The 25207-nt window shown below is 38.0% G+C and overlaps 2 protein-coding genes and 1 long non-coding RNA gene across 3 annotated transcripts in view; 2 read left to right on the top strand and 1 right to left on the bottom strand.

The window, feature by feature from the left end:
• Positions 1-5573, bottom strand: part of LOC582685 (tRNA-dihydrouridine(16/17) synthase [NAD(P)(+)]-like) — a 31261-nt gene extending 25688 nt beyond the window's left edge. The window contains exons 1-4 of the mRNA XM_030991565.1: positions 5257-5573; positions 3571-3666; positions 2952-3056; positions 2652-2705 (exon numbers count right to left, since the gene is read on the bottom strand). Of these exons, the coding sequence (XP_030847425.1) occupies positions 2652-2705; positions 2952-3056; positions 3571-3666; positions 5257-5540 (539 nt within the window). The 5' untranslated portion in view covers positions 5541-5573. The remainder of the gene's footprint in view (positions 1-2651; positions 2706-2951; positions 3057-3570; positions 3667-5256) is intronic.
• Positions 5574-10898: 5325 nt separating this feature from the next.
• LOC763851 lies at positions 10899-14689 on the top strand. The gene is made up of 3 exons (XM_001199961.4): positions 10899-11060; positions 12714-13720; positions 14430-14689. The coding sequence occupies exons 2-3, from the start codon at positions 12739-12741 to the stop codon at positions 14525-14527; spliced, it is 1080 nt and encodes a 359-aa protein (XP_001199961.1). The 5' UTR covers positions 10899-11060; positions 12714-12738; the 3' UTR covers positions 14528-14689.
• Positions 14690-18542: 3853 nt separating this feature from the next.
• LOC115926738 lies at positions 18543-24486 on the top strand. Its single transcript, XR_004065243.1, has 5 exons — positions 18543-19230; positions 21141-21249; positions 21578-21640; positions 22187-22234; positions 24267-24486. It is a non-coding gene; the product is annotated as an uncharacterized LOC115926738 (long non-coding RNA).
• Positions 24487-25207: the final 721 nt, after the last annotated feature.

Raw genomic sequence — 25207 nt, 5'->3', positions numbered from 1 at the left:
TGCGATCAGATAGAGGAAAGTACGTGGGGCATAATTTGGCGTGGGGTCCAGGGGCAGAACCCCATGAAGCTCAGAGTTTTTAGGCATTTAATAAGGGTCAGATGAGCATATTTTGATACCTTATTTGTGACACTTGCATGCAGGTCACTAATCGGAGAGGGGTCCAGGGGGCGAAGCCCCCAGAAGCTCATCGGTTTTAGGCATTAAATTACGATCAGATGAGTATCCAGGGGCCGCCTTAGGGCCCTTGATGGGGTCTAGGGGCGGAGCCCCTGGAAGCTAAGGGTTTTAGGCTTTTGAATATGGTCAGATGGGCATCTAATCTAGTGGCCCGCTTAGGGCCCTTGTGAGGTCCAGGGTGCGGAGCCCCGGAAGGTCAGGTGTTTTAGGCATTTAATTATGGTCAGCTGAGCAACCAGGGGCCCCGCCTTAGGGCCCTTGTTGGGAATAGGGGCGGAGCCCCTGGAAGCTAAGGGTTTTAGGCTTTTGAATATGGTCAGATAGGCATCTAATCTAGTGGCCCGCTTAGGGCCCTGGTGGGGTCCAGGGGGCGGAGCCCCGGAAGGTCAGGTGTTTTAGGCATTTAATTATGGTCAGCCGAGCAACCAGGGGCCCCGCCTTAGGGCCCTTGGTGGGGTATAGGGAGCAGAGCCCCCGGAAGCTCAGGAAAAATCATGCCATTTCAGCAACATTAATTTTGTAAATTAGTCACTGGTATCGAATTAGAAATAAACCACGTTTGAATTTTATCGGGAGGGGGGGGGACTGCCCCAAGCCTGAGTGAGTGAGCATAGTAAATGAGAGGGGTGAAGGTGACGAAAGTGACTACCCCTTCACAGGTTTTGAAGTTTTGTTGTGAAAACAAACAATCTACTTTTTCACACTTCACTTTTTTACAATATTTAATTGTATATTTTGAAGGATATTATGCGAGGGAGCATAGCTCCTGAGCCAGATGATTTTTGCACGTTTATTTGTCTAAACGCTGCACTCTTGGGCCCTCCAAAGCCTTATAGTGTGATGCAGTCTTTAGTCAGTATTTTGCTGTACATTATTTTGTTGCACTTTTTCAAATTTCCGGGGGGTCCCCCCATACAAAAATCGAGGGGGGGACGTGTCCCCCCCCCCCCCCCGTCCCCCCCCCCCCCCCCCCGGATCGCCGCCCCTGCACACATGATTAACTGAAATTGTATTGTTTTTGTTCTTTTCTTTAAGAAATTTCTTTAGAAATATCATTTACAAACAAAATTTACATTTATATTAAAATGTCCAAGGAGACAGAGGAGAAGCTCAAGCAAGATCCAGACACATTTGCTGAGTCTTTCAAGGCAATGTTGAAATCGTATGGGCAGCTGAAAACAAAAAACATCTTTATCCAGCCATCAGAATGTTTGGCCGATATGCATTAATCTTGACAGGTGCAAGGTTAAGCCCAAGGTAGCGGGAAAGCTACAAGTGTGTGGTACAAGCATTGGTGTGCAGCCCACAGCCATTGGACTAAGAAAATTGGGGGGAGGAGACGCTTGAAAGGGGGTCGACAGACCAAACAAGCAGCTGCTGTGGAACAGGGATATGCCAGAGCTTCCTCATCCTCTCAGCTTCCCTGTAAAAAGCATGCAGCTACACCACATTCCCTCAACCATGCTGTCACAATGTGCCAATCTCTAGGGAAGACACATAGTGCAAAATGATTCATATCAGTTCTAATGATGTGATCGCAAACTACTTTGCATACATAATGAGCCCTGCGACCTTTGACCTTAACCTTGTGACCCCAAAATCTTGTCAGTTTATTGGCTTTGTAAGATACATACATGGCCCAAGTTTGGCAGGAATCCATCAATCGGTTCTTGAGATAACATGATCACGAGAATGGACAGACGGATGGGCAGTCCGAAAACATAATACCTCTGGGCACTTTGCAGCTGAGGCATAAAAAATGTTGGTATTTATTTTGCTCTTGCAATTGGATATGAGAGCAGAAAACATTACGCGACACCAGTGCAGCATGAACGTACTGCCCACGGCCACGTAGCAACAACACCCATCGTCGACACATATGCAGTACATCATCATTATACAAGTACATTCGTACATCCATGTTTGAAATAAAGTCTGGACTCTTTGCGAGCTGTTTCATTGGGATTAATCGAGAAATTCCTCTCGCTAGCGTGTACAAAAAATATAGTATATAGCTGAACCTAGTTCATGGCCTAGTTCAAATATCCCGATAACCTGACTTTGAAAAAAATTAATATGCAGACTCTACCAAGACACTCTTTAAAAATTGATTATCGGTACCCTTTATGACTTCGCTCTTTGATGTATTCTCTCAAATTTAAACTTGGCAACATGCATCAAAACTGAGGGCTGCTACCGAGAGGGCACTGATGGTGACGACAGAGGAAAAACAAAATTGCAAGTCCCTTTCTCATCTAGGAGACTTACAGGACCATGGGCATGCAAAATCGAGAGTAGTGTTCTATTATATGAATACAGAGATTATGCAAACACAATGAAAATAATCAAGTAAAATTATAACTTCACAACTAGAAAGGCAGTTGCGTAATTTTATTTGATTTATTTGAGTCCATAAAATAGTTAGATTTTGAAAATGTAGAGACAAATAATTATAAAGCAGATTGCCATACCTTGGAACCACAGTTGGAGTGCCTTGTAAGGATTCAACACCTGGTACGGAAGACCTGTCAACATGTGAAATGGATGACACAAATTAATAACAATTTCATAAATAGGCAATATTCAGGGATTATCAAACCTTTCAGAAATTACTATGGTCAGCTAACAGTTCAAAATACACATAAATATGGACTTGCAAGAATTTTGTTTCCACCCAACAAGGCATGTATTATAAAACGGTAATAACTATGAAATACACTATAACAACAAGATAAACACTTCCAACAAAAATAAAGTACAATTATACATACATGCACACTGCTCCACAGCTTGATTCAGCAGAATTCCTGTCAGGAAGAGGTGGGAAGGTGGCAGGGGTTGAACTCATAAGAGGGTCAGAATGTGATGAAACGTGTCTGTAAGAAAAAGTGAATTCAAGATGAGATTACTTGCATAAACTTCATTACAGATATGAACTTTTTTGGACTTAATCACAACTCATGGAAATATCGAATTTTGGGAGAAGTGACTGATCTCTTTGTGCCACTGCACTTGGCAGTGTTGTAATGAATTGCATCTCTCCTATATATTTGAATGCAAGGGTTGAATGCGGTACGTAAATAATTCTGACTTTCTGACAACTAAAAAATTAAGTTCATTTCATTTTTTTGCAGTTGGAGTTGCAATTAATCACAAATCTTTCTGCTAGCTGGTAAAGGTAATAGCTATTAGTCACATATCCTGTAAGAGGTACTTTCACTACCCCCATCTAGTGCCCACAAAAGGGCACTAGCGCAATGACTTGGTTTTGAACCCGGTTCACCGGATAATGAGACTACTGCTCTACCGACTGAGCTATCGCGCCTCCTGGGCACTTGTCCTATGTAAAAAGGGCACTTTTTGGGTACTTGAAAAGGTGTACATGTTTACCTCATTTCAGGATCCACGGAAGCTGACGGCAAAGAAACATCTGATTGCTGGGTGGCCAATGAGGTCTGTTCTGGTCTGATTTCTGATGAGCCTGGTCTGAAAGATCAGAGAGTATAATTATAATTTCCATTATCAGCTGCAGTGTTTCCTTCTATTGAAAAAAGAGCTGCACTGTCAAACACACAACTACAGGTGCACTAACAAAAACAGTAGGTCTGTCAGAGGTAGCACCCGCCCCCCCCCCCCCCCACTTTTTCAAGTTCCCAAAAAATGCCCTTTTTACATAGGAAAAGAGCCCATTTAACTTTTAAAAATGCCCCTTCCCCTTTCCACCTCTGATAAGTGCCCCTTTTATTTAGACACGTACCCCCTTTCCTTTGACAAGTTCCCATTTTTCTTTGCAATAAGTGTCCATTTCCATTCTCGTAAGTGCCTTTTTAATCTCTAGTAAGTGCCCCTTTTCAGGTACAAGAAGGGCCCCTTTTTACTTTTGAAAAGTGCCCCTTTCACCTCTGATAATTACCCTACCCGTATTCGAATCTGAGAGGTGCCCCTTTTGCTTTGACAAGTGCATCTTTTCCTTTGTAAGAAGTGTTCTTTCCCCTTTTAATAACTACCCATATTTAACTTGGATAAGCGCACCTTATACTTTCACAGGTGCCCCCTTTCCTTTCTAATAAGTGCCCCTTTTCCTTATGACAGGTGCTCCCCTTCTCATAAATGCCCCTTTTCACCTATAAAAATAGTTCCTTTTCATTCTCATTAGTGACAGTGCCCCTTTTCATCTCTTCTAAATGACCTAACCGGTATTCAATTCTGAGAGATACTTGTTTTACTTTGACAAGTGCACCTTCCTTCCTGATAAGTGCTCTTTTCATCTCTAATAAATGCCCCTTTTATTTTGACACATTCCCAATTTCCTTCCTAATAAATGCTCTTTTTCTTTCTGATAGGTGCCCCTTTGATCCCCTTCTCACAATTACCCATTTTTATCTCTGATAAGTGCCCCGTTTATTTTAACATGTTCCTCTTTTTCTTTTTAATAAGAGCCGATTCCCCCCTTCTCATAAAAGCCCCCTTTCACCTCCAATAAATACCCCTATTAAAATCTGATCGGTGCCCCTTTTCTTTCAACAAATGCACATTTCTCTTTATCATTAGTGCTTCTTTTTCATTCTCATAAGTCATAAGTGCCTCTTTTCATGTATGGTCTGTGCCCCTTTTAACCTCTGATAATCACCCCTCTAACAATGATACATTCCCCTTTTCCTTTCTAATAAGGATCGAACCTACCCCTTTTTCACAAACGCCCCTATCAAAATCTGATGGGTGCCTCTTTTCTGTCGAAAAATGGCCATTCCCAAGTGCCTTTTTCATCCCTGGTGATCATGAGTGCCTCTCTTTTTAGGTGTAAGAAGTGCCCCATTTTCACCTCTGATATTAGCCTTTGTACTTTGACACATGCTCTTTTTCTTTTCTAATAAGTGTCCCCTATTCCTCTCATTTCTGACAAAAATGTTACTAAGACTGATGAGTATGCAAATGGCACTCAGATTCCTTGTGGTTGAATGGCTAGGTATATATTTACGTGTGGTAGTGTGTGCAAATGTAATGATAGTTATATTATTAGGGCCTACACCAGATCTGGCCTACAATAATTTAAAAACCTCCAGATATTTTACTCACTTTGAATCGAGCCCGAGGAGATTAGAGCCTTCCGCCGCATCCAGCAGCACCACGGCCAGATCACGGGGAGCAACATGCATTCGCTTGGCGAGCGCGAGCCATCGGTCGTGTACTTCCAACTCCAACAATAGAGCTTTATGATGAGTTCGGTAGTCCTTCTGCCTCTCCAATCTTCTCTGCCTTTTGATATTGCTTGGCACCGAAGGTCTCCCTATTTTTCTTTTGCCAGCAGTCATATCTATCCGATTTTGAGGGATCCGAGTACTACTTTCTCCGTTCTCCATATTGGTTGACTGTGTCGATCAAGGGAGATCCCCTGCATTTATATCGCGTACCTCGTACCGATGCCACTGTATGTACGGGGTGCGACTTTGCGTTTTACACCCTGGCCTGGACCTTTTCCCAATAAATTTCAAGGAACCGACTGGGAAAAGTCTATCCATGACAAGATATTGCGCGCGCACGTAGCTCTTCTGCAATGCTCAACGTACGTCTATTATGTCCAGTGTCGCGGTACGCGGTACATGTACTTTTGTATCGAGACGTACGAGTGAGAGAAAAACAACGAATAACAACAGAAGGAAATAGAGAAAAACAATAAATAATTAAAGAACAGAGAGGAAACAAAGAATGTCATAAGCAGAGAGAGAAAACAAAAACTAACTTGAAAGAAAGAGAGAAATTAGAGAAGGAATTAATCAAAGTAAGGAAAGAGAGAAACCAAATAATATTATGGTTTTTGTGGTTTAATTCCGCCTTCTTCAGGGTTTCAATTTTTGACGTGTAGCCTACTTTCAAACCATTTGCTGATTCGGACCCCCCCCCAACACACGTGTACACATATCGACACATACACAGACTACACTCGACATAATATGTGTAATGGTAATGTAATACATAAACTGTGATTTAAATATTGCACTCGTACCATTTTCTATTATTGTGGGATCACGTCTTTCATTTTTTAAATTCATGTCATTTGTTTCTAAGACCTAATTTCTCTAATTCTCTTGACCCCTCTCCCTTCATATTTGTTTTCTAAGACCTCCCCCCCCCCCCCTCATCTCTCTTCATATTTGTTTTCTAAGACCCATTTCTCCCCCGCCCCCCCCCCCCCATCTCTATTCATATTTGTTTTCTAAGACCTCTCTCTCGAGACCCACTCTCTCTCTCGTATGTATTTCTCAGACCCCTCTATTTCTTTCTCTCTCATTAACCCCCTCTTCATATTTGTTTCTAAGGCCTCTCTCTCTCTCTCTTCATATTTGTTTCTAAGACCCCCCCCCCCCCCCCTCTCTTTCTCATTTCTTGATATTTGTTTCTAAGACCTCTTTCTCTCTAGCTCTTAATTCATGATATTTGTTTCTAAGACCCCCTCTCTTTCTCACTTCTTGAATTCATATTTGTTTCTAAGACCTCTGTCTCTCTCTCCCTTTCTCTCTTTCTCATTTTAAATTCATGATATTTGTTTATAAGACCTCTCTTTCTCTCTTTTTCCATTCATCACTTTGTCTAGTGTAATGTACAGACACATAACATATAAAGGAAATTATACACCAGTTTTACATGAATTCATTTGCACTTTATTTACTGCTTTACATTCATATACTTTTTTTTTTCGTGAAGGTAATCTAATCCTTCAATGTCAGAGAAGTAATACAAAAGATACAGGAGTATGTGTATGCATAAATAGTTATATAAAGAAGAAATATGTAGTAAAAGTGAAAGCAAACAATAGTAGAAATTTGAACAGATAATTTGACAGTGTGTTAATGCAAGAAATGACTATAAGAAATTTTTATTTGAAAATACATGCACATGTAGATAAAAAGAGATCTGAACATAGGCGGATTCATGGGCGCAGAGGCGTGCACCGCACTTTACTTTGGAGATAACGAACTGAATACACATAATAATGGATGATACGTGAAAATATTGCATTGCCACTCCGTCATCATCCTCGATGAATTCCATCGTGCAGCAAGCTTCTTAACTTGTTGTTCTGAACTTGAAATCCTATATCTTCTCCCTTAATCTTCAGTATTGCAGCTGCGTACGGTGTGTATAAATGCTGCATCGACGTACGTCTGTGCATGTACGATTCGATTTGGAACTGGCGCGCCCGATCGAGGAGCGTAGACTAGACTCATTCAAGCAGTTTCATTGCTATTTACCGGGAAAATGTCCAGGCCAGGGTGTAAAACGCAAAGTCGCGTACGGGGTACCTGCACTGCACACACGTTCTACATGATCGAATCTCTTTGTATGTAAAATGAGACACAGAAAAGTCTGATCACGAATCGAATTAAACGAGCGCGCTCGCTTAATTCGATTCGACAACTGACGGTCGTTATTTTCACACAAAGGGAAGTTCTAAATTAGTTTTATCTTTCTATGCCATAGGAATTTAACTTTTCCATTTTTAGGCCTGCACAAAATATAATAATATATTCTGAACGTGCCCCTTCGAAATTGCATGGCTACAATAAAAAGTTAAATCTGTCTTCAATATCTGTAGTTTTTCTCTTTTTTTACTTGAAAAATAGTATTTTCATCAACATTTTTAGTATTGTTTTATTTCCTCTTAGACTGTGACTGAAGACTTGTTGTGCAAAAAACATATCAGATCGAGCCATGTATATATAGAGAGAGAGAAAGTGAAATAAAAGGACAGAGAGAAAGAAAGAGAGAGAGAGAGAGGAGGAGGAGAGGGGTGGAGGGGAGAAATGACGAGAAAAGTCAAGCACACCCCTCCCCCTCGCTTTTTATGGTCATATGTTTAATTATTAACAACCTCAAGAATGTTTCCCAACAATCCGTAGCATCATATGAACACACTCTTCAAATTTCTTCCAATCCTTTATTACGTAAGTCGTTCCTAATTTAATGCTCCCTTGTCAACATACTTTGTTGTCCTGCAAGTTATGTATGTTTCACCAAAACAAATAAGTTGTGCCTTACATACTGAATAACTCATGTAATGGTCACTCATACCATTATGGATCACTCCATAGGCCTACACGTTACTTTATCCGGAATCATTTTATTAGCATGTGAGCTACGAATGAACTGGTTCCTCTAGAAAAAATACTATCGTTGATTTTTTTTTTTTCAAACCATAAACATTATTAATTTGGTAGTAAATTTCTGTGTTACCTTGAAACGTTTAATTTTTCTTCTTCATAGGCCTACTATCACAATTCATGTATCACCCATCATGAAAAAATCAAATCCATTTTTAAAAAAATAAATAAAAAAAAATCGTCATGTCGGTCAAAAAGATTATTTGTGGAAGTAGGCGGCCTGTACCAGTTCAAAAATAATCTTGAATTCGATTTTTTAAATGTATTCGTATATGGATGATCCTTCTTAACCTGCAAGAGACTCATGAGCAATCATATTGCAGAGTTTGGTGTACATAAATCGCCACACCGCGGGAAAATGTGGTATGTAACTTTTGCATCTGAGACAGTATCGTCCAATGTAGTTTCATTTGCAGCAAGAACGTGTATTTCTTTATCATTCAAAATTTCTTTAATTTTTCATGATTTTTCAAATATTTGTTAAATATACAACAACAACAAATATACCTTTTTCCAGTTAATTGATCATATGCAGCAAGCTTATTTAAATATTATACGTATTCAATAGCATATTACTGTGTGATTTACTTGCTGCACATTCTGCATTTATATAATGTGAACTTGGTGATGAAAAAGACATGTTGTGCACTCCCAACAAAAAAGGCACGTTCTGGAGAAAAAAAGGGGCATCTTTAAAGGTACTATGTCCTATTTGCAGTCCCAAAAAATGAAAAAGTTAAATTCCAACTGCATTTGAAACATAATACTAATTTAGAACTTCCCTAAAAAAGGTGGGGCTTGAAAATGTCTTCAAGTGGGAAAATAACGACTATTAGTTGTCAAATCGGCTCTAGGGCTATAGAGCCCAAAAGTAATAGTCTTGATTTTCAGACAATTGTACCGAATGGTCATACGTTTTATGCTGCGCAAAGATTCAATCAGTTTAATCTTGGCCATCACAAGAAGTGGGTTATCGATGTAGACAAATGCTCATGTACCCTTTACAACTCTTTTCATGTATGTTATTACCAAAGAAGAAAGAAAGCCAGTCAGTCACTCAATAGTGTCTGACCGTGAAGTCTAGTAAGTAAACGGGTTTCCTTGCATAATTTGAATATGAGGACACTGCTAACGTTTAAATTTCACAGATAGGACATACATGACATATTCATAATTCCTGCAAAGTTCTACAGAATTTGAGGTTGGCTGCAAAAGGGACATAGTGCCTTTAAAGGAAAAAAACCTAAAAAGCAAAAATATACAATTTTTTACAAACATTGGTATACCCCTACAAGTGATTGCATTATCTGGAATGCTTTCAATATTTGTTTCTCTTTATACATCATACAAGATAATTGTTTAAGCGTCATACATTGCAGTTGGGTGTGATGATACGAATATGCATTTGCGAGCAAGCGAAGCGAGCGAGGAAAATTGTTAAGGTTTGTGAGGTGGTTCGATAAATTACAACTTATAAAGAGGGTAAAATCCAATCCTGAAAATTTTATAAGCACATTCTCATAACGGAAGACTGAAAAGATCTTTGATACTAAGTAACACTAATTAAAACATTTATACAAGCAAGGTGTGTGATGAAAAGAGGCTTTTTTAAGAAAGGGGAGTATATGGCTTTTATTAGAATATACGATTAAATGAGGTCGAATGTGTGCATTCCTATAGAATTACAAATATTGACAGAACAATTTTAAGTGAAATAATTAAGTTAAGTTTGAAAATGAATATTGCACAATAAATAAAATTTTCATTTTTTTGTAAAACCCCAAACAATATTACATTAGTTAATATGGAATGATACAAGGGAACAATATCACGATGTTAGGACTCTTTGAGGAACATATTTCAGTTTGTTAATAATTCCGATACTTCTTGATACAGTTTTACATTAAAGTATCAACATGCATGGCGGTTCCAGGAATGTCTGCCATCTATAAATATCCCTACAAATTTAGTACCATAAACTATATATTTTTTATTTCTATAGCTTAGGCATAAATGTTCGTCAATGACGGTTTTAGAACCAAATAATATATAATTGGTTAATTTTGTTTTATCAATGTCTACAAATTATTCTTTGCTTTTATCATGTTGCTGATATTGGTGAGTTGAACATTAACATAATTAAATAATTTGTTGGGATCAATGTTGGGATCAATTAAATGAAACAACATAATAATCGATTTGCCTGTAATCTGTGGGAGCTAGCTGGTGTAAAATATCATTTCTGCTCGTATCTAATTTCACAAACAGCAGACCATAATTAGCCCTAATAATTATATTCTAATAGTTAATCGTTTTCAAAAGTAAATTTGCCCAATTAACTTCATCATTGGCTTGTCATAAGCTATGGAGTTGCCAATTGTATTCTTACTTTTGATAAAGATTTTGTTTTCATCGTTATATCAAAATTTGAAGATTTTTTTTTTTTTTTAATAATAAAATAATTTTTTTTATTTTGAGTCTTAATAAATTAACAAAATATTTTTTAAATGCCATTATGTACAGCTTATCTAAAAGATTTAATAATTGAGTTGGGCGGAGCTAGACCCATAGCAACACGAAGCACACGTACTGTACTGTCGACCTTCTTTTCGCGACGGACAATAATTAGCCTTGAACTTCTTTTATTTAATGACATGGTTCATGATAAGTTAACTCTCCCACGCCATTGTTGCTGTCATCTTATTTAAACTTGTCTTTTGGGTAAGAATTATGAACATTTCTAGTTAGATTGCCTCTTGAATTTGCAAGTCTTACTCGCCGCGCCGGTTGCTATGACATGAGTGAACGCCAGGTAGCGGTATCGGCTTCGCCTTCGAGGTGTTTGATAAGGAGCCCTAGCGCCCTGAAACCAGGCTTAAGTATAACGCGCGCTAGTATTATAGACCTAGATTTAGGTCTAGTAGATGATTCGAAAAAAAACATTATCAAAAAAGTTTGTGTTTTTTAATTCTCAGAATGATTAACAACATTGTGTTGTTCCTGATAATATAAAAAGTAGGTCTAGAGTCTAGCCTCTAGGGTCTATGTTTGGTCAAAATTATCATTAGATCTAGATCTAGGTCTACAAATTTAGAAAGAATCTCCGTAAATTCAGAGTCGCATAAATTTTCATCAAAATTATATTTTTTGAGTCATAAGACTCGTAGTTATACCCATAACCAGCCCTAAGGGAAGTTTGTTCATGCCTGTAGACATCACATAGATCTAAATATTAAAAGAGAAAAATTTATCATCTTTGGCCTGCATTGCCTGGATTAAAATAAAAAAGCACATGATCATAATTTAAAGTTTCATTTTAATCATTGTAGCGGAAGCATCTTTGACTTTGTTTATTGATCGTTTCTTTATTGTTCCAATACACGTTGCTCCAAATGCTCCGTAAAAACTGCACAAATGAAAATAGATCGAACGGATCATTAATTAACTGTTCATCAATATACATATGCTTATAGAGAAAACCTGGTGACTCTTATCAATAATATACACCTTACAGCTAAATAACCCCTTGTTTTAACCTTTGTTTTAGCTCTTTTCCTAATCTCACACATTAACTTGTCCTGCATATAAACTAAATACAATTCTAACTGTTTGTTACTACCAGTACATGTATGCTTAATTGAACTAAGTCAGGCTTTCTGACATACATCCTTTGTATCACTTCTGTTCATAATTACAGCATGTATCTTTATAACTAAACCATCTATTAATTATCGATATAAACTTGTATAAATCATATAACAACTTTCCCATATTATGCACCCCAAGTACTCATCTTTGCACATTAACTCAAACTAGGCAAATCTTTGTTTACATTCTTTGGCGTGTACCTTTCAATCGCATGCCGTAGTGTACATTACATAACAATAACATTTGGTATGTGAGCCGACCGTCTCGGCTACCGTTCAATGTAAGTTACATCCATGTAATGTACACAGCGAGCTAGGTGCGTATGAAAGGTACGTAATCATAGAATATCGCATCAGTACAGCAATTATATATAACATTCATGACATTGCATCATTACATACCTTCATTCTGCCTTCTTAAAGTGCATCTAACTTCCATATTACACAAGGATGCCTCCAATATCAACATATTTTATCCACTGGAAATCAAAAAGGGTGCCATTTCTTCACACGAATTTAGTAGCCTCCAGATGGCGCTAAACATAAATATAATCAATCTACTTGATCGACTTAACAAAATGAATTCACATCGATCACTGAAACAATCATAGTCATATAGGTCTACTAGTGACAGTCTGCATCACTGTTAGTGTTGCTAACAGTGTTAGTGTTACTGCACATACTTTTTAATCTTAATATATGATACTTCTTTCTTCTTAAATCTCAGATCTTGACAACACTGATGTCTGAAGATGGCAGTTTCTTTGGGTAATATCAAAGCAAAGCGTACCCAAGCTGTTGCTCCAAGGAGTCTATTTGGTACCGTAATTGAAGTCGCGAATGAAGACGACATTCAACATGCCAAATCCCTACCAGTGCCCAAGAGGCGCATGAAGAAGGACAAGCTTGGCAACTACATGGCTCCAGACGCTAATGGCGTGCTAAAGAATGAACTTGCCGAGGTGGAGAGGCAAATGCATAAGGCTAGATTTGCAGAGAATGATCTCAAAGAGGCCTCTCATCTTGCTCTCACCTTTCATCCAAACCCTGACACCATTAAAACCGGTATCCCTGATGGAGCCCTATCTTTCAAACCAAAGAATCAGTATGCCCCATACAAGCAGGACATCAAGCTCCATTCTAGGGACATTTCACTGACAGAGCACTTCAACAAGCCGATGGGAATCGATGCGAACCAAGACTACAATTATGAGCGTTACCGCCGGCCATATACTAACGCTCAATTCCAGCAGGCAGGGACTATTCTTGGCAAAGGGGGTGCTTTCCCAAAGAAGGACGATGAATCAAAAAGCATGCGTGAAACTTTCCCTCCCACCACGAGACGTGTTCGAAAGACGCCTAGCCCAGGAATTCAGCCAGGGCAACGTGCGTTTCCTACCGACAGAATCCCGGACAACATTCGTTTCCTACATGGGGAGGAGCTGTGCAAGGAAGTGGCAAAGGAAAATGAGTTTCTGAGGAAGGCCACCCCTCCACCTAAGCGCATCCCTGGTCCCTTAATCACGGCCAAGTTTCCTCCAGTGAAGACGAGCATCTCCCTGGACACTGACCCCATGTATTCGGCCCTCGGCACGTCTTTGAAGCAGGACATCTTCAATGGTGTGCCGCACAGCCATGTGAAGAGTCTCTACAAGAGTTCTTTCACACAAGACATCCATAACAAGTCTGTGGAAGTCTTCCCTCCCAAGTTTGCTATACAGAGGAATCAAGACAGTAAGCACTTAAAATTTCATTTGTTTCAGTTTGATCTAGAAAAATTATATAATTGCTATCGTAAAAAAATAGATTGGTTGCATGTGGATGGCAAATCAATCACAAAAAAGACTTTACATGTAACATCAGCTGGTTACACCTCAAATGAGAGATGATATTACACTAGACAAGAACACATACTTTAATATATTCCATGACAGCCTCTATCAAAAGACCTGGGAAGGGATCCATTAGCTTTTAAAAAGCTTTTCTATAGACTTTGCTGTAATGGTGAATACTGTAACAAATATGTTTGATTATTTCCATTCTGTTTCTTTATCCAACTGTTGTTCTCATCTAATCTTTCACTAAAAACGATTCCCTTTTCCTCTACATGTAATGTAGTTTACTCTTTTAATTTTTTCCCTTTCTCTACTTTTTCCCATTTTTTCTCCTTTTCTTTTACTTTTATTCTATTTTTCCTCCTCTGTTTCTTTTGTTTCCCCTTTTCCACTTGTTTTTACTCTTTTTAAAGATTCTTTTCACTTTATATTTTTGTTATTTGTATTTTTCTTTCTTCCTCCCTTTCTTTTTTCTCACTATTTGTGTCTTTGTCTTCCTTTCTCTTTCTATGCCACTCTCTATTTGTTTATCTCCATACCCTGGCCCCTTCTAAAATTTTGATTCACACTTTGTAATTACCCTTGTCTTATATCTATCTACCTTGCAGGTAAATGGAACGAGGACGGTGTGATCAGGATGAAGCTTTACAAGGCTTGGGATGCCATGACGCTGGAGCGACTACAAGCCAAGGGAGGTGGAACTTAAGAAAACACATATCTTAACTAATCTAAATCATGATGAGCCATTGATCAATGATGATACATACAGGTACATAGAGGTGGGTATGTACATACAGTAATATACAGATTTCATTCGAGATATTTGTGCTGACGATAATAATTTAGACTATCAATATGATAATATAAATTTGTTACAAAAATCTTAATCCCATTACAAAACTAACATAAAATTTGATAAAGAATGATATCTTTTATGGACCCTAAGCCTTAAAATCAAAACTGACAATAAATTGCCATGGTTGCACATGTATAAGCATCATATCGTTCCTATTTTCACGAAATGACGGTAGTGAGGAAAATCTGCACGCAAATTGTATGCGATTTTCATTCACTACAGTCACTGCGTGAAAATAGGGACGATATGGTTCCATGTACATGTACATGTATACATGAATATGGTTGCACACTCAAGTAATTTGATATATTTATATAATCAGGTAACCTTATATGAAAAATTCAAAAATTCAAGATATTTTTCACCTTATGCAAATATGCTTGCATTATAATTGTATTTATATTGCAATTTGGAACAAAGTCTTGATGTGACCAAGGCTAAGAGATGACTTATTGGAGGTTTTGAGATGGGTGCACATTATATGTACATGTACATACAAGAATTGCTATCATGCACATGAAATTGGAACTGGGAGTTTTCTGAAAAACTCAAAAGGTGCTTGCCAAAAAAAATTGAATAGCTTTTCTACTTCCAAACAAACAATTTGATGTAATGTACAACAAAGCAACATCTTAAATTGTTCACTTTTCACAGTATTATGTGTAATTTGTTTGATGTATTACATTTCATCAGGAAGTACCCCCGCCCCGGGAATTACCAGTCCTCATGAATACATTTTTTTCTATGTGCTAAAATTGTATCAATTGACTATTTGTCCATATGTTAAAACTTTAAAAGAAAGAATGATACCTTTGTATAATTTTTTTTTTCTTTCTGAAAAAACACATTCAGATTTTTACATGTATTAGTTGTTCATATAAGACACCAGTATAATACCACTATTTAACTTTGTTTTATTATAACCATTTTTATTATTATTATTACCATTTATTATTATTATCATTGTTATTATTGTTGATGTTTTTATTGTTGTCTAATGAATGTTTGTAACAAACCATTGTATTGATGAAATTTCTCAGGGCATCTATTTTTTTTCTTCCGGCATGTGTTTATGGAATTGGAAATGTGTTTCAACCTAAGGAAAAGTAACACACACTGACAATAGAGGCACCAATTAATCCACAGAGTATATTCCCTATAATTATGAACCAAAGAGATCATGTTTTCCATTTTGATATCAAGAAGATGTGCCTAAAAGTGTGCAAATTTTCATTTGGTGATTATCTTGCACATTATGTAAAATTCATATCTTTGTGTTTAGTGTGAACAAATAAGGAATCATTGATGTGATATTTATTTTTAAGTATATCTGATAATGAGATGCATTGAAAAACATATTTTAGAATATGGATGTAAGATTGTATGTACATATATTTTTAGTTTGTTGAGACCCAGAAGGTGTCAACTCTCTGTAAAAATAATATTAGTTTCAGCCCTTCTGGCTCTCAGCAGATTTGTCTATTTTGATATGTGTGTGATCATGTGCTAGCTAATCTACTTTTATATAAAATGTAGGAACACAAGTTTTTTAGTTTTTATACAAAAAAATTCTTCAACAATCATGTCCACATCATTATGTATTTTGTATACGTAGCTATAGGTTTATATATTGCATATACGTGGTGCACTTAGATTGAGAAGAATTTGGTTGTGAAAACTATGATTGGTTACATCATCAAGGATCAAATTTTGCATTATGAAAGAAGTAGTTGTTAAAATTGTATTGGTGGCAGGCCCAAGTTGACTGTTAATTTTGAAATATAGAATTTGTAGATGATTTGATTAACCTTGTATCCTTGTGTTTAAGGTTTGAGAAAATGTTGCATATAACAAAAATTCTTAAAATAAACACAATGATAAATAATTTTTTCTTGAAGCTTTTTGTTTAAACATGTTAAGTATAGATGAATTTGTGCAAATTCATACCTGTAGACTTTCCAAATCAATTATGGTTATTCCCAAATGTTTATACACTCATAAGTGTTTGGATATGCACTTACATTTACATGCTGTATTGGTTAAGCACTTCATGTCTTACTTAATAGTTTAGACTTGTGAACTATTGTTCTCAGAAATCATGGGTACAGTATAATTGAGAACAAAAGATCATTGCTTCTCTGGAACTTAGAGATAGAATTGTAAAGCCATTTTAAATATACATGTATATATACATATATATATTTATATATATATATATATATATCTTGGTAAATTCCCCTTATTGAATGTTTATCTCTCTCTCTCTCTCTCTCTCTTTCTCTCCCTCTGTCTGTCTGTCTGCCTTTCTCTCTCTCTCTCTCTCTCTCTCTCTCTCTCCTCTCTCTCTCTCTCTCTCTCTCTCAATCTCTCTCTACCCAGATACGTGTTGTCTGTGCTCTATCACAGTGTGTGTCTACTGTATGATATGGAAGCAATGTATGTAAATATTTTTATTTCTAACACCGGAAGCAGTATTATCTTGCTTAATAAAAGATTGTACATATTTTGTATTTTATCAAACTTGAAGCAAGAAAGAAGTATAGCCTCTGTGTGTGTGTGTGCGTGTGTGTGTGTGTGTGGGTGTGTATGTGTGTGCGTGATGTATTTCTCTAAAGTTTACATTTTGAGCTTTTCATTTTCTTGATGAAAGATAAAAATCAAATGTACCATACACTTTCTTCGAGACACCTGTAAATTTATGGATCTTCGGTGACTGGCCCATTAGAAACTAGTGCTAAGCCAGTCACAGAGAATTTATAATTTCAACTGAAGCCTCTTAGTGCATAGTATATATTTTTTGTATAAATTCAAATTTCATTTGGAAACTTTCAATATTTGATCAATATGGTGAATGGGCATATGGTCTATGGTTGGAATGATGGATGCGGTGAAGAAAATACACAGACAAGAAAATAAAAGAAGGGAGATGCCAGAATTATGTCATTGACGATGATTCAAAGTTTGGATAAAAAATAATCAAACAATACGTTTTGAGGTCATATTTATTACAGTTTTAGACAGTTTTATCCACCAGCAAGCTGTTGGATGGAGAATGGGAGAGAGAGAGACACACACACACACACACACGCACACACTCCACCCCCCCCCCCCCCTCTCTCTCTCTCTGTCTCTCTCTCTCTGACTCTCTTTACGTTGGGCTTGCAATAACATCCATGCTATCTTGACTTGACGTTCATTTTCCTTTCCCGTATCTCTCTCTCTCTCTCTTTCTCTCTTTCTCTCTCTCTCTCTCTCTCTCTTCCTCTCTCTCTGTCTAACTGTCTCTCTATCTACCTCTCTCACATATCCACATACACGCACACAAACACAATCACACTCCACTCCCCCCCCCCCCCCTCTCTCTCTCTCTCTCTGACTCTCTTTACGTTTGGCTTGCAATAACAACTCCGATCTCTTGACTTTCATTTTCTCTTATTTCCCTTTCCTGTATCTGTGTGTGTGCGTGTGTGTGTGTGTGTACGTGCGTGCGTATTTTGGACAATGGTGTGAATTCATACTTGATCTCTGATGTATTTCTCTAAAGTTTACATTTTGAGCTTTTCATTTTCTTGATGAAAGATAAAAATCAAATGTACCATACACTTTCTTCGAGACACCTGTAAATTTATGGATTTTCGGTGACTGGCCCATCAGAAACTAGTGCTAAGCCAGTCACAGAGAATTTATAATTTCAACTGAAGCCTCTTAGTGCATAGTATATATTTTTTGTATAAATTCAAATTTCATTTGGAAACTTTCAATATTTGATCAATATGGTGAATGGGCATATGGTCTATGGATGGAATGATGGATGCGGTGAAGAAAATACACAGACAAGAAAATAAAAGAAGGGAGAGGCCAGAATTATGTCATTGACGATGATTCAAAGTTTGGATAAAAAATAATCAAACAATACGTTTTGTGGTCATATTTATTACAGTTTTAGACAGTTTTATCCACCAGCAAGCTGTAAACATTATAAACGTAAATACAAAAAACTTTTGAAGGACCTATATTGATGCTAAAAGTTTCAATATGGTTGTTATATTATGATATTTTACATGTAATTGTTATTTGTTTTACTTTTTATTACAGCTTAAATTAAATCATAAGACTTTTTATATTTGATTATTTGATAGTCCCATATAAGGACCACCTCCTTTTCTGACTGCTACCAGGCTAAGCAATCTTCCTTGTGTTTTTAACGATATTTATACATGTTTGTAAATTGATTTTTTTTTTTCCTTTCTTTCTGTGTTCAACTTTGTTAATAATTTTAATTGTGTGGTACTTGGTATACTGTTTTATTTTACCCGTATATTCGTTCATTGCTTGGCAAAATAAATTGAATTGAATTGAATTGAACACTATATTTAATTGCGGTGACTTTTCGGTTACGAGCAGATGGTCAAAGCAGGCTTTGATATTCTATAAAACTAGAAGCTATCTAGACAGTACTTCAACAGAAAGCTGGATAAAGACACTTCGTCACATCTACGAGAAATTATATCATCATCTCACCGAAGTCTACTCGAACACCGCATCGAAAGCAGGTAGGCCCAACATATCTTACATTATGTCTATTGCACATTAGACGTCTTTCTGACTGCGTCAGTTTGTAATTGTATTGATAATGATATCGATTATTTAGTAGCGCTAAAACAAAAAGTACCTTTTCGCCTACAAAGTAACAGAATGAAAAGAGAGAAACTTTAAACTCATAAATAGGTAAATCATACTTTTTTACTGAGGGAAGAAGAATGCTTTAAAGTTACTATGTCCCTTATGCAGCCAACATGAAATTCTGTAGAACTTTGCAGGAATTATGAATATGTCATATAAGTCCTATCTGTGAAATTTAAACGTTAGCAGTTTCCTAATATTCAAATTATGCAAGGAAACCCGTTTACTTGCTAGACTTCACTGTCAGACACTATTGAGTGACTGACTAGCTTTTTCTTATTTGGTAATAACATACATAAAATGAACTAAAGGGTACATGATCATTTGCCTACATCAATAACCCACTTTTTTTAATGGCCAAAAATAAACTGATTGAATCTTTGCGCAGCATAAAACATACGACCATTCGGTATAATGGTCTGAAAATCAGACTATTACTTACTGGCTCTATAGCTCTTAAGTCGGTTCGACAACTAATAGTCGTTATTTTTCCACTTAAAGACATTTTCAATTCCCCCCCCCCCCCCCCACCTCATTTTAGGGAAGTTCTAAATTAGTATTATCTTTCAAATGCCGTTGGAATTTAAACTTTTTATATTTTCTGGCCTGCAAATGGGACATAGTACCTTTAAGGGATCTTTTGAAAGTGGTATTACCCTTTTCTCTGTTTGAAGGGGGAAATTGTTCCACGTTTCGAAGCAGCCACTGTAAAATGTTTTTCGGTATAGTTGAGAGTCTGGAATTTGGGAATAATTAGTGTAAAGTCAGTTGTTGAGCGTAGGTCTGCATTTCTTATATGACATTTCTTCGCCTCTTGTGCAGCCGCGGGCTTAGTTCACAATAATCACGAGCTTTGCTTTGCAACTCTGACGGGTGAGATGTCCCAGTGATCTCGTAATCGGGAGTTCCCGGTTTCTGGATGTATAAAACATAAAACTCAAGGAGGGTGGGGTTAAGCTGTTAAGTGCAGTGCAGAAATGGGCCGGGAACATCCTCTTTCAATAGGGCATTCAAAACATCCTCAGTTGTTTGGTTTCAGAAAGCGAAGAATAGGGACTTTTAGATTTGCGTGGACTGTTAAAAGGACGTCACACGTAGCAGCCCACGTTGTCGTCGTGCAAATCTAAAAGTCCCTTAATAATGATTGAATGTAGACATTCTGAAGCCTTCCGCCTTGCATTTATCAGAACAAACCGCAATTCCCGTATTTTCTGGCAGCCTGTTGTCTCGAAGCCAGTTATTTTGGGCGCAATTAGTGAGGAAAATCGTCACGCAAAGTGAATGCAATTTTTTTTCACTACCGTCACTTCGTGAAAACAGCGACGAATTTATTGCTTCAGTTTCGTTATTAATAGTAAATATTGTTTGATTTGGGCTTTCTGTTCATTTTTGGTGCGTGTTAAAAGGAAAGTTTCAGTACGTCAATATTCTATGCCAACATTCTTAATTATGTAGCAATGTGACCATAGCTTTCAAACCCAAACAAGCTTTTTCAAAGGGGGGGGGGGGGGTTCTTATGCCAACTTTGAGTCAGAGGTGTTTAGTGAGACATTGCGAGGGGGAAATGACCACTTATTAACATATCCAGCCGGCGAATAAGCGGGGGGGGGGGGGGGGGGTAGTGAGCACTAAGTTTTGTTGTTGTTGTTCAACGGGGGGGGGGGGGGAGATGGAGCACCACTTTTTTTTTTAAGGGGTGGGGGGGGGGGGGGGGTTCGCGCGAGGCCTGGCTTTGACCAAATGATAAAAATGTATTCCATGTTTATTCTATTTTCCTTAGACTTTGAAAATGGCGTCAAAAACCATGATTACTCTCTACTTTCTGATTGCCTTGGCCGTGGCAGCAAGTGCGTTGAATGTCGAAGAGAACAGACCCGGCAAGAGAAGCAGTAAGCACTTCATTTCTAACGTTGTCAACCAACTAAACGAATACGATTACAAAACAACCGACCTAAAGCAATTTTAAGAGTCGTATTATAAGCTTGTGCGGTCACCTATTGAAATGCGCCAACATGGCATTGATGTTTCGACATAATCCGACCACATTTGAAGAAAGTTTGCGCTGACAAAATGATACTTTCTATCCATTTTTATCCTAGTTTTTGTGAGTTTTCGTGATAAATTTAGTTACTAGCCAAGTTTTGTTTGATTCGATTTGAATTGTTGATTTATTATTGTTTCGATCATTTTTCATTTTTTATTTTTGTATTGTTTTAGTCAAGGAAGATGAGATCGACATTTCTAATGCGTTGAATGTCGAGGAAAATGACAGAAAGAGCGGTAAGCAATTCATTTCTAATGTTGTCAACCAAATAAATGAATATGATTACAAACAACCGATCTATAATTCCAAAAGTCGTATAAAAATGATTGTGTGCCATGTGTGGTCACCTATTATTTAAAGAGATTTAAAGAGAGTTTGCACTTTTAGAAAGATACTTTCTATCACTTACTGGCCTTGCCGATGATATTGTGTGATAACTTTACATTTATAAAAGTTATTGTCCTATGGCGGACTAATGAATATTAATAAGTCTGAATGAATCAGGAGAGCTTGGGTATTTGTTTCTAGTTCATCGTGACTGTGCCATGGACCAGTGATGGCCTGGTGGTAGAGTCGCTGCCCGGCAAGCAGTAGATGCAGTCCCGCTGGTTCCAAGATTTTTCTGGCTTGTTATTCAATACAGATCGACCAATCGATCTTATTTACTGGGTGTAAGCCACAAATATGTTTAAATAAACAACCGAGTTTTATTTGATACAATTTTATTGATTTATTATTCTTTTGATCATTTTTTTTTTTTGTCTCTTTTCTTTGTACTGCAGATTGTAAAAACGTCGGTGGATTAATAGCGAAAAGACTAGGTTGTGATGGTAAGTCAAGCATGAGCAATATTTCCAAATCTAAAGCCCCAGTCCCATATAAAGCCGGACCAGCACGGACGAGCACGGACCACTCCGGACCATCCCGGACCATGGTCTGGGGTGATCCGGGATGGTCCGGGATGTTTTGTTCAAAAAAGTGTGATGCTTTTAAAGCTACAGTCCCATATACGTCCCGGACCGTCCCGGACCATCCCGGACCCCATCCGGGGTGATCCGGGATTCGGTCCGTGTTGACACCGTGTTGGCACCGGGGTGGTCCTGGATGGTCCTGGATGGTGCTGGATGGTCAATAACTCACTCCCGGACTGCCACGGATCAACACGGACCGCCCCGGCGCCACTACGGATGACCCCGGACCCAGCGCGGTGGCTACACGGATCACCCCGGATCAAACTATTGTCCCGGACCGTCCCGGACCACCCCGGCAGTTTTTGACCGTCAAAAACATCCGGGGTCGACTCCCGGACCGCCCAGGACCATCCAGGACCATCCAGGACCATCCAGGACCACCCCGGTGCCAACACGGTGTCAACACGGACCGAATCCCGGATCACCCCGGATGGGGTCCGGGATGGTCCGGGACGGTCCGGGACGTATATGGGACTGTAGCTTAAAGAAAAATGCAAAAGAAATAGAATGCTCCTTTTATGAATGATAACAATCCCCCTCTCCATTTTTCGATTCGACACCTTTATCACATATAGTCAGAAAAATGAGAAAAAAACTTGAAAAGTCGGCAACATATATTTATTTCGCTGTTATCTTTACTACCTCTGTTACCAGCCTCAAAATGATCAGCCATTTTTAACGTAATGATTAAGTTAATAATTAACGTAGATATATAACTCGTGGATGTGCAGTACAGACATATACAATTTTATTGGTAATATTTACGGTGGTCATGAACGCCGGCATTGTTATTATAAGTGAGTGTGTTGTTTTAAAGACTTCAAAGGAGTACTCAATAATCATGACACAAGAAGGCTTTTAAAGGTAAAGACCAGTATTGGAAACGCCCCAATTTCAAAAAAATGAAATGGAAGCTCTCATTACCAATCATGTGAAAGAATATGTTTTGACTAATACATGATGATAAAAAATTTGCCGGGAAACCGCCTACTAATTCATATATTTGGTAAATTTGTTTCTCTCATGGTCTGTGAGAGATATAGGGTAGTCCCATATACATCTTTCTGTGTATAGTGCTTGTAACTTTACGAAGAATGGGCCAAATTTCTTATCATTTTCATGATTCCAGAACCTTGCAGATGCTAGATGCTAGATGATCAACCTTTTCAGATCGATTCCACAACGTTTCTTTCACAATGCAATCGCATGACCATAACTGGTCTTTACCTTTAAGTGTGCATAATTTCGATCGAACAGAGTTGCATAAAACATTTTAAAAAATAACAGTATAAAGGGCATGTTTATTTCCTCCAAGTCAGGCTCGAATAACCGTCGTTGTCATTTGATTGATGATTTAACATTAGGAAGATTAAACAACTAAGCACGACATGGTAACTTCCTCTGTTTCAGGATTGCCTTTTCGTATAGAGGGCACGGAGTCGTTCTAATTACCTAAAGTTACTCATATTTGAGAGAATTGCCCAATCCGTATTTTTCCCATATGTATCTTCATAATTTTTAAAGGATTGGGTAAAATTTTACTCATAAGAGGGGAAGAAAGGAAGCATGCATGTTTATTGGGTAAGAGTTTACCAACACTGGATAATGTTCAACCAAGTTTGGGTACATTTTCATCCAACAAACATGCATATTCCCATTTTGACCTCTTATGTGCAAAATTGTACCCAACTCTACACTGCGTTAAGAGTGCACATTATACACCTCTTCATTATCCCGCTAGCAGAATCACACCATATCACATAACACTACTGTTTCTGAAATACATTCGGTGCATGCACATTGTCAGGATACAGCAACCAAATACCTTAGAATTTGTTGTAATATATTTAACAAATCTTTACATTTTCTCTTTTCTTTATTTCAACTGCAGGGTAAGAGTAGCATTGAGAAGTTCGAGAAGCATACTAGCTGGATCTTTTCCATGTGGTCAGACGTCTTCTCTGTTTGTTGAGACTTTTGTCAACTTGATGCGAGAAAAAAAAAACCATCGGTGATCAGTCATCACTGACGTTAACATTAGCCCAACCAATTCATAATTTTGCCTCTAAAATATATAAATACAATTTGAATCTCGTTTCAAATGTAAAGTATCAATACATGTAGCCCAATCAAGGGCGGATCCAGGGGGGCCCGGTTCCCCCTGGAAAAAACACGTATAAAACACGTTAATTTCACCTTTTTTCTGAGATGGACCCCCCCCCCTTGCCCTCAAGTGCAAATTTTCGAGGGCCCCCCCCCCCAAAAAAAAAAAATGTGCTCACTACCCCCCCCCCCCCCCCCCCCCACCCCTAAGAAATCCTCACTGGATCCGCGCCTGAGCCTAATATAGTTTTGTGTTGACAACAGGTTAGTCAACTCACTGGAAATTTGATTCTTTATACTGCATTGACGAGTACAATCTTGTACATGTGCTTCATGTGTAGATAAAACGTGCGAAGGAAACCATTGAGGGGTATACATTCATAAGTTGTATTGTCAAATTTTTAATCAGCTGCTTTATTCTCTGACACATTGTGCACAAAACTTTCTCATTAAATGGAATGACATAATAATAATCCTCCTCGGGTTAATTTACTTTTGTTCATGTTGTGAGAGGGGTAGAAGAGAGAGAGAGAGAAAGAGAGAAAAAAAAGAGAGAAAGAGAGAGGAGAAGAGATAGACAGGGAGCAGGCATATCAGAGAGGTAGAGAGACTGTAGAAAGCGTGTATCGAAGAGGATACAAGAGAGAGAGAGAGAGAGAGAGAGAAGAGAGGGGGGAATAGCCATGGAACAGGCATATAAATAGAGAGAGAGAGGGAGATTGGAGCAAG

The sequence above is a fragment of the Strongylocentrotus purpuratus genome, unplaced genomic scaffold, assembly GCF_000002235.5.
Source record: "Strongylocentrotus purpuratus isolate Spur 01 unplaced genomic scaffold, Spur_5.0 spur5_contig_845, whole genome shotgun sequence".
In the NCBI taxonomy this organism is placed as follows: domain Eukaryota; kingdom Metazoa; phylum Echinodermata; class Echinoidea; order Camarodonta; family Strongylocentrotidae; genus Strongylocentrotus; species Strongylocentrotus purpuratus.
This window is presented reverse-complemented; position numbering and strand designations above follow the sequence as displayed.